Genomic DNA, 10143 nt, shown 5'->3' on the forward strand with positions numbered 1-10143 from the left:
ACTGTTTGTTCTTTTGTGCATTTTATAGGTATTATTTTATTATTTTTCAAAAACCGATTTTAAAATGCCTAGGCTTATTATATCTGCAGCAACTTGGTAGACAGGAGGTTTGCTTTGGAGTTTTTAAAATCAGCGGTAAAGTGCAGAAAAAAATACGGAAGGTTTATAAGTTACCGTATTGAAGCTGTAAATGTGTCCTTAATGAATAGTGAGTCTTTCTGGGATGTGAATAGCTGAGTTAGTCCATTGTGTCTGTCCTGACTGCTTTTAACGTGTTATAACAAAATTAATTTTTAAATAATTACTGTTTCAATAATGGTTGTATTTTAACTTGTGTTAATAATTTTTGATGTAATGATTTTTATCTTTAATGGATGATGGAACCAAATAAAGATTGTCAGATGCTGATAAAATGGTATATATGTTTTATTAAGTCTCTTAATACCCGACCATCATGTGCCATGTCAAGTTTGTAAAAATCTCTTCTTTGATTTGTTCTCTCACTACACATTTTTATGTTTTTTTCTTCCATGAAAGGTTCCTAAATCTGAATCGATGCAGACAGGAAACTGGACTTTGATATCAGAATTTATTCTCTTAGGACTTACTGAAGATCCATCACTGCAGCTGCTACTCTTTTTTTTCTTCCTCCTGGTTTATGTTGTAACCTTGGTGGGCAATGTAGGGATCATGACATTGATCAGTGTGACACCCCATCTTCACACCCCTATTGTTAGAAACGGGATCCTGGCTGGCCAAGACTCGCGTCGAGGTCAGTCAGGGATCACCATTCCTAAGGTCAGGGCAAGGGAGTCACACACCAAGGCAACCCCTACTCGCCCTCTAGGTAACGTGGCGCGAGCAGCAAGGCTAAACTTGGAGGCGATGTAGGCTAAGTATTTGCGCACGCACCCCAGCAACAACACCCAAGGCCCACCACAAAGGAAACTCCACACAAGGTTATATAAAAATAGCCTTTGTATTACACCAAAATACATTAGATAAAACACACACTTTACAATGTGCCAGAGGCACGGGCAGAATTTACAAGGGATATTTACAAGACAGGGCCACCTGGACCACTGTCAGGAATCAGAAGTAACACTTTTAGAAATAGCACTTTTTAGATCATAGAACTATTACTGTAGCACAAAAATATAACAGTAGAGCATACAACCAGTAATCACTGGTAACAGGACCTCTCTAGCACCACCTGTACTAGGGAGAAAACAACCACCTACACGTCACACTACTTGTAGGGGTGCAAGGATAAAAACACATGATGTATCAACATTCAGAGGTGTAAAGGCACATGACGCATAAGCAATACATTCAGAGGTGCAGAATCAATAACCATTACCCCATACTCACAAGTCACCACCTGTGACTGTCCCGGTGTCCCAATGTCAGGGCCTAAACGTGGCAGTTGTCCACTAAGTGCTGGACAACTGGAGCAGGGAAAGTTAACACAAAGTTGGAGCCTCTCTGGGCTCAAGGAACCACCACTGTGGCACTGGTGAGCCTCTCTTAGGCTCTTAAACAAGAAAGGGTGCTGCTGAGCCTCTCAGGGCTCCAGCAACACAAGGTGCAGCCTCGCTGGGCTGTGGGGTCCCTCTCTCTGGGGACCCAAGGCAAAGACAAATGCCTGGCAAGAGCCTCGCAGGCTCACGGACGAAACGGCCCCTCAGAGCCTCTCTGGCTCGTCAGCAATGATGTGGGCGTCTGGCCCCTCACGGGGGACCCTCGACCACGTGGGGCGCTTCGGGGGGGAGTCCCCTCCTCTGGGGGACTCGGGGAACAAAGGTGTATCCTGGTGGAGCGGCCCGCTGTCACGTGGGGCCGCTCAGAGCCTCTCTGGGCTCGTGAGAGGAAGAAATGCCCCCGGAGCCCTCAGGCTCCAAAAACACAAAGGCGCGAGGTCGCGCTACAGAGAGGGGGCGGGGCGGACACCGGCAATGTGTCCCGACGCTCCCCCCCTCCTCTGCAGGCACCTACCGGTCTGGCGCTGGGCTTTCCAGCGGCGGCGGGTCTCTCCCGCTGGTCCCGGGGCTCTCCTCTCCTCTCAGGGAACCTCGGCAGGCTCCCTCTCGGCTCGGCGAGGGAGGCGGGACTTCCGGTCGGCCTTTCCGGGGCCACACGCTGATTGGCCAACCGGCCCAGTGCTTCCGGGTCGTCGCGGGCAGCGCGGCGGCCCGTTTTAGGCAGGCAGGCGGCTTCTCAGGATCCGAGGAGTGGGCTCCCTCGTGAATCCAACAAATCGGCACTGGGGCAAAATAATACGGCAATGAGCGGGGTGGCACCCGCGCCGTCCAACCACCACACGGGGCGATCGGAGGCCGGGTGGGCACCGGCCTCTGCAGAACACAGCGCTCCCAAGCGCTGCAGGCACAAGTAAGCGCTCGTAAGCGCTGAACAGCAGCAAAAAGCGCTCCCAGGCGCTGGGGGTAAAATCCAGCGTTTCCAGGCGCTAGGCAGGCGATCTCAGCGCTCCTAGCGCTGAAGGGCAGAGAGCAGCGCTCTCAGGCTGTAGACCACGAAGTCCTCAGTGCTCCCCAGCACTGGAGGACAGGACAGGGCTCCAGCAGGGCTGGAGGCAGGCAGGGGGGCAAGGCTGGGCCAGAGCCAGCACACTGGGTCTCCAGGCAGGGAGACTCCCCAAGTGGCGGTCCTTCTGGCCCCAGCAGCGGCACAAGCCCCCTCTGGCAGGATTCCAAAAGAAGAACATTTTCCAAGGGGACACAGCCCCTTCTTTATACTGTAAAATCCTTTGTTTCAATGTGCAGGGTGGGGGGAAAACCAGTTTCAGCTGGCTTTGGAGCACTCTTGATGGCCCAACCACCCATTTCATTCACTGGGGAGGCTAAGGTCGTTAGACACACCACAGGGGGGCGGAGCCAGCATTGTGTGGGGAAAACCCAGCCCTTCCAGGACACAGGTACACTCCTCCCACACATCACTCATGCTAATCTCCCACTCACCACCGGGCAGACCCATCCAGACTTCCTGGAGCCTGGCATGCCAGCCAGCTCCAGCCAATCACACGCCAGCACCCTCACAGCACACGTACAGCCATGTCTAGAAATGGCGCTTCCCTACTAGACACATACATGCTGCATACACCATCTCGCAGCATTCACTCTCACGAGTTCACACATACCAGACTCAAGCCTGTACACCCCACGCATCAGGAACTACCAGGGACACATACATTCCCCATGCATTCCTATGGGCGGGCAGGCCTAGCTCAGCACATGCACTCAGAGTGCGCACGCACTTTCCACTGGGACACAGTGAAAGTGCGCAGAATCCCTAAAATCATCATTGCCAGGTCACCATTTCACGCAAAAAGTCTAGGGGTGAACCTGCCCTAAGGGCCAAAGTCCAACACAACCCCCTTCCAGCCAAAACGCAGGGTAGAACAATCACCACCGTGATGGACTTCCCTGCTTGGGGCGATAGAACACGGACGCGGGCCCGCAACTGCAGGGACACCCTCCTGTTCTATGCCACGGTGAACCCATGGGATTCCTTCTCAACACACTGTCTGGACCAACTGGGCTACCCCACTGGTACTCCCAAGCTGTCCGCGGCCAGGACCAGGCCCTGGGCCACCCAGGTGCCACCGGTCCTTGCCTATTCACAGAGTGGGGGGTAGTAACCCCTGGTACGTAGTAGCCATTCTCCACTCTTCCTGTCTGCAAGACAGGACTAGACTGCCACTGGTTCACCAGCCTTTGGTCTACAACCTCAGGCGGACCAGGAGTCTCAGGGAAGGCTCTCCTCCCCCTACCTCTTCTTCTAGGGTTCCTCCTCCTCCTTCGAGGGGTACCCTTACAACGCCACTCCAACCCAGGGTTTAACCCCTCAGGTTGCACCGGGGTCAGAGGTGGGCTTTCCCACCCTCTGCACCCCCTTCCAGAGGTCTGCCCTCTCCCAACTGGAGAAGTTCCTCTGGAAGAAGAACCGGTCAGGACACTGGTTACAGTCGTCCTACCCTTCAGGTCAGGCTGATCCTGAACCTGGCCATCCACCCGCCGGTCTAAAACCTTTGGTGGAACAATTGCCTGGCACTCCAGGACTTCTGGGGATGCACACACAAACCCCCTGAGGCTAACAAATGACACATCTGTTGTGTGACTGTCTGTCTGGCGCAGATCTCCCGCCTCCTGTCCACCTGACAGTGCGCAAAGATCCCCCAGACCAGAAGTGGCGCCACCCGGGTCCCCCCAAGAAGATCTAGCCCAACTGGCGAGTCTCTGGTCCACTGGTGCATCCACTGGGAAACTCATCCCCCAATCACTCCTCACTTCGGACTTCTGTGCACTCCCTCCTGGAGTAGCACTGCCGGACACTGGAACCACTGGAGCTCTAGTTACAGATGCTCCAGGTTCCCTAGCCACTAGGAGATCCTCCTCAAGTGTACTAACAGGACAGCCTAGGTCCCTAACCTGGTGTTCCCTCAAGAAACCACCCAGGTTCTGAGACAGGGCTTCGGGCCTCTGGGGGCTCTCAGCCACCCACTGACTCCTGCTCCACTGAGCCAGGTAGTCAGCCCCTCCACCCTTCTCCCTATACTGGGACCTAGCTGGGCTACACTGAGCCTCTTCCACCACGCTGGGCTGGAAGCTCCCTGTACCACTACTGTTGGACTCACTCTCTAATGACTCTACAGAACCTCTGGCACTCTCCCAGCGGTCTGCTTCTTCTGTAAATAGTCTTAGATCAGAAAATTCACCGGCCAACAGGTGTTGGCGCAACTCAGGACAACAACTACTGAGCATCTGCTCTCTGACAATCAGCCTGAATAGTTCATCATAGTCCTCTTCCTTGATACTCATCAGCCACTCAGCCAGTGCCTCATCACATACATCTGAAAAATCTGCCCAAGACTGGTGAGGCAGTCTCCTACTGCCCCTGAATTTCAACCTATACTCCTCCTCTTGGGAACAAGGTATCTTATGTGGGGGACGTGGACTGGGACTTCCTGCACTGAAGTCTAGATAGCTGCCACCACTGGACTCAACCCTCCCTGGGGGATCCAGAAAATTATGACTGCGGTCAGGGGATAACCTACACTCTAGGGCTATCTTCTCCCTGGTCAAGGCCCTCTCAGCCTCTGCAGTCCGCTCATTTGCACCCAGCTGCGCCATCTCTCTGGCATACTCTAACCTGAGCTTCTCCATGGCCAGCTGGTGCTCCCTCTCTTCTCTCCTATCCACCCACTCCTCTGGGGACAGGGAAAGGGATGGGGTGCTACATCTGACACTGGACCCAGCAAGGGACTCCCTATCTAGGGGGTACTCGCTCTCTGCTGGCGTCCCTGTGCTATCATTTTCTTCCTCCTCCTCTGAATCTTCAGGGCTCCCCACAGACCCACCACCCTCCTGGTGTGAATCCCGGGCCCTTTCCTCACTGCGCGCAAGATCCCACTGACCCTTTTGCCACAGGATCAGGCTGCTCCTAAGTTCGGACTGAGTGTCTAACTCATCCACCCCTATGTCTCTCTCTTCACAGAACCTTACCAACTCTCCCATACTGTATCTAAACAGATCACAGACATCAAAAGCAGGCTCCATTCTGGCGGACGTTCTGGAGAAGAGATCACACAGGGAACCTAGGGGTCTGAGCTAACACAGGAGTACACAATTCACAAAGGTTCAGCAAGTTCCCTCTCCCAGAGAACTCACACTCACTTGCCTAGTGCCACACACCATTCATTCACACACAACCCCCCCCTCGGACTGGTAGGGCAGTTTCTACCACCCCTGATTCCTCAACCTGACCACACGTGACACAGGTACCAAACTCTGGGCGCGGGGCAGGGGAACAAATGTACTGGACACAATTGCACAATGATACCTCAGGAGAAGAAAATAATGGAACTTCACCAAAAACACAATAATCCCCTGAAATGTGGTCATCTAAAATGCAGAGCTTTGTAGTGGCCAGTTGCCACTGTGGTACAACGCAAACACAAATTCTTATCCTCACCGCTTGCCGCCAATGTTAGAAACGGGATCCTGGCTGGCCAAGACTCGCGTCGAGGTCAGTCAGGGATCACCATTCCTAAGGTCAGGGCAAGGGAGTCACACACCAAGGCAACCCCTACTCGCCCTCTAGGTAACGTGGCGCGAGCAGCAAGGCTAAACTTGGAGGCGATGTAGGCTAAGTATTTGCACACGCACCCCAGCAACAACACCCAAGGCCCACCACAAAGGAAACTCCACACAAGGTTATATAAAAATAGCCTTTGTATTACACCAAAATACATTAGATAAAACACACACTTTACAATGTGCCAGAGGCACGGGCAGAATTTACAAGGGATATTTACAAGACAGGGCCACCTGGACCACTGTCAGGAATCAGAAGTAACACTTTTAGAAATAGCACTTTTTAGATCATAGAACTATTACTGTAGCACAAAAATATAACAGTAGAGCATACAACCAGTAATCACTGGTAACAGGACCTCTCTAGCACCACCTGTACTAGGGAGAAAACAACCACCTACACGTCACACTACTTGTAGGGGTGCAAGGATAAAAACACATGATGTATCAACATTCAGAGGTGTAAAGGCACATGACGCATAAGCAATACATTCAGAGGTGCAGAATCAATAACCATTACCCCATACTCACAAGTCACCACCTGTGACTGTCCCGGTGTCCCAATGTCAGGGCCTAAACGTGGCAGTTGTCCACTAAGTGCTGGACAACTGGAGCAGGGAAAGTTAACACAAAGTTGGAGCCTCTCTGGGCTCAAGGAACCACCACTGTGGCACTGGTGAGCCTCTCTTAGGCTCTTAAACAAGACGGGTGCTGCTGAGCCTCTCAGGGCTCCAGCAACACAAGGTGCAGCCTCGCTGGGCTGTGGGGTCCCTCTCTCTGGGGACCCAAGGCAAAGACAAATGCCTGGCAAGAGCCTCGCAGGCTCACGGACGAAACGGCCCCTCAGAGCCTCTCTGGCTCGTCAGCAATGATGTGGGCGTCTGGCCCCTCACGGGGGACCCTCGACCACGTGGGGCGCTTCGGGGGGGAGTCCCCTCCTCTGGGGGACTCGGGGAACAAAGGTGTATCCTGGTGGAGCGGCCCGCTGTCACGTGGGGCCGCTCAGAGCCTCTCTGGGCTCGTGAGAGGAAGAAATGCCCCCGGAGCCCTCAGGCTCCAAAAACACAAAGGCGCGAGGTCGCGCTACAGAGAGGGGGCGGGGCGGACACCGGCAATGTGTCCCGACGCTCCCCCCCTCCTCTGCAGGCACCTACCGGTCTGGCGCTGGGCTTTCCAGCGGCGGCGGGTCTCTCCCGCTGGTCCCGGGGCTCTCCTCTCCTCTCAGGGAACCTCGGCAGGCTCCCTCTCGGCTCGGCGAGGGAGGCGGGACTTCCGGTCGGCCTTTCCGGGGCCGCACGCTGATTGGCCAACCGGCCCAGTGCTTCCGGGTCGTCGCGGGCAGCGCGGCGGCCCGTTTTAGGCAGGCAGGCGGCTTCTCAGGATCCGAGGAGTGGGCTCCCTCGTGAATCCAACAAATCGGCACTGGGGCAAAATAATACGGCAATGAGCGGGGTGGCACCCGCGCCGTCCAACCACCACACGGGGCGATCGGAGGCCGGGTGGGCACCGGCCTCTGCAGAACACAGCGCTCCCAAGCGCTGCAGGCACAAGTAAGCGCTCGTAAGCGCTGAACAGCAGCAAAAAGCGCTCCCAGGCGCTGGGGGTAAAATCCAGCGTTTCCAGGCGCTAGGCAGGCGATCTCAGCGCTCCTAGCGCTGAAGGGCAGAGAGCAGCGCTCTCAGGCTGTAGACCACGAAGTCCTCAGTGCTCCCCAGCACTGGAGGACAGGACAGGGCTCCAGCAGGGCTGGAGGCAGGCAGGGGGGCAAGGCTGGGCCAGAGCCAGCACACTGGGTCTCCAGGCAGGGAGACTCCCCAAGTGGCGGTCCTTCTGGCCCCAGCAGCGGCACAAGCCCCCTCTGGCAGGATTCCAAAAGAAGAACATTTTCCAAGGGGACACAGCCCCTTCTTTATACTGTAAAATCCTTTGTTTCAATGTGCAGGGTGGGGGGAAAACCAGTTTCAGCTGGCTTTGGAGCACTCTTGATGGCCCAACCACCCATTTCATTCACTGGGGAGGCTAGGGTCGTTAGACACACCACAGGGGGGCGGAGCCAGCATTGTGTGGGGAAAACCCAGCACTTCCAGGACACAGGTACACTCCTCCCACACATCACTCATGCTAATCTCCCACTCACCACCGGGCAGACCCATCCAGACTTCCTGGAGCCTGGCATGCCAGCCAGCTCCAGCCAATCACACGCCAGCACCCTCACAGCACACGTACAGCCATGTCTAGAAATGGCGCTTCCCTACTAGACACATACATGCTGCATACACCATCTCGCAGCATTCACTCTCACGAGTTCACACATACCAGACTCAAGCCTGTACACCCCACGCATCAGGAACTACCAGGGACACATACATTCCCCATGCATTCCTATGGGCGGGCAGGCCTAGCTCAGCACATGCACTCAGAGTGCGCACGCACTTTCCACTGGGACACAGTGAAAGTGCGCAGAATCCCTAAAATCATCATTGCCAGGTCACCATTTCACGCAAAAAGTCTAGGGGTGAACCTGCCCTAAGGGCCAAAGTCCAACACCTATGTACTTCATGCTCTGGAATCTGTCCTTTATAGATGTCTGTGGAGCATCAATTACTGTCCCAATCATGTTGATCAACTTTATCTCTACGAAAAAAGCAATTTCAATTCCAGGATGTGCATCACAGATGTTTTTAATATTTACAGTTGGAAGCACAGAGGTTTTCCTGCTCCCAGTCATGGCTTATGATCGATACGTAGCCATTTGTAATCCATTGCTGTACCCAGTCATCATGAACAACAGAGTCTGCGTTCTCTTCATTGTTTTTATATATTCATTGGCCATCCTCAATGCCCTCATACAAACCACGTTCACTTTCATGCAACCTTTCTGTAATTCCAATAAGATCTCACATTTCTTCTGTGATATCCCACCAATCTTAAAGCTGTCCTGTTCCAGCACCACCATCAATGAGATGGTGCTGGTCTTAGTGGCTGGAGTCCTTATAATATTAGCCTTTCTCATGGTTCTCATTTCATATCTACACATTGTGTTGACGGTCCTGAAGATACGCTCCTCCGAGGGGAGATGGAAGGCCATCTCCACCTGCTCATCCCACTCCGTCTGTGTGACTCTGCTCTATGTGACTCTTATTTTCATGTACGCCAAACCTGCCTCCCAGACCTTCACCACCAAGGACAGGGTGGCCTCAGTCTTCTACGCAGTCATGATACCCATGTTGAACCCACTCATCTACAGCCTAAGAAACCAGGAAGTCAAACGGGCTTTGAAAAGAGTCACAGGAAAAAATGAGACTGTATGACTACAATGATAGGACTTTTTACTGACAGACCAAAGTTCATTCCCAGAGGAAAGGACATGGAAGTGGATGAAAGGTCTGTTTCTGAAGGTTAAATTTGGCAATCCAAAAACCAAATTTATTTTCAGTTCGAAATTTGAGAAAAGTCATCGACACATACAAAAGTGAAATCATATTAGATAACATTTAAATCAATTTTAAGTAACAACTGACAAAATCATCAGCATGTAGTATCAAGTTCAAAGCTGGAACAGTAAAATATTATCAGTATTCAAGACAACAGTAACCTTCTAGTAATAATTTAAGTTTAATCCTACAGGCAATAAAAGCCACCTTTGCTATTACAGACACTAGGGTCTAAGCAGGGGTTATGGTCCTCTGACGCATCAATCATGCAGATATGATGAATTTGGACACTGCAAACAACACAGTCGAGTTTTTAGCATTTTTCCATATTCTCAGCTATCAGTCAGCCCAAAGCCCAACACTCTGCAATATACTAAGATCTCCATCTAAAATATGTCCTACAAAAAAATAAACAAATGCTCCTCCGATTCATCTGTAGAACAGCAGACCCGTCAGAGATCTGACTTGCCAGTCAACAGGGGTTATAGTGATGTGTAAGTGGGCAGTGGAAGAACAGCATAAGGGACCTTGAGGATAAGGAGACGTGCCCAAGGCGGGTTGGCATAATACAGGATGTACATGAATTTTAATACATG

At 52.6% G+C, this 10143-nt stretch overlaps 1 protein-coding gene across 1 annotated transcript; it reads left to right on the plus strand.

Annotated features, from left to right (window-relative positions):
* The first annotated feature begins 555 nt into the window (after positions 1-555).
* Positions 556-9424, plus strand: LOC147734968 (olfactory receptor 5I1-like). Its single transcript, XM_086952541.1, has 2 exons — positions 556-722; positions 8656-9424. Exons 1-2 carry the CDS (start codon positions 556-558, stop codon positions 9422-9424), a joined length of 936 nt encoding a protein of 311 aa, XP_086808667.1.
* Positions 9425-10143: the final 719 nt, after the last annotated feature.

This window comes from Lissotriton vulgaris, chromosome 1_2 (assembly GCF_964263255.1).
Source record: "Lissotriton vulgaris chromosome 1_2, aLisVul1.2, whole genome shotgun sequence".
NCBI lineage: Eukaryota > Metazoa > Chordata > Amphibia > Caudata > Salamandridae > Lissotriton > Lissotriton vulgaris.

Bases quoted from the DNA above. Each gene is read 5' to 3' on its own strand.
- LOC147734968 (XM_086952541.1), top strand. From the start codon at position 556: ATGCAGACAGGAAACTGGACTTTGATATCAGAATTTATTCTCTTAGGA. The intron at 723-8,655 runs CACCCCTATTGT...GGGCCAAAGTCC, and splicing joins AGTGTGACACCCCATCTTCA to AACACCTATGTACTTCATGC.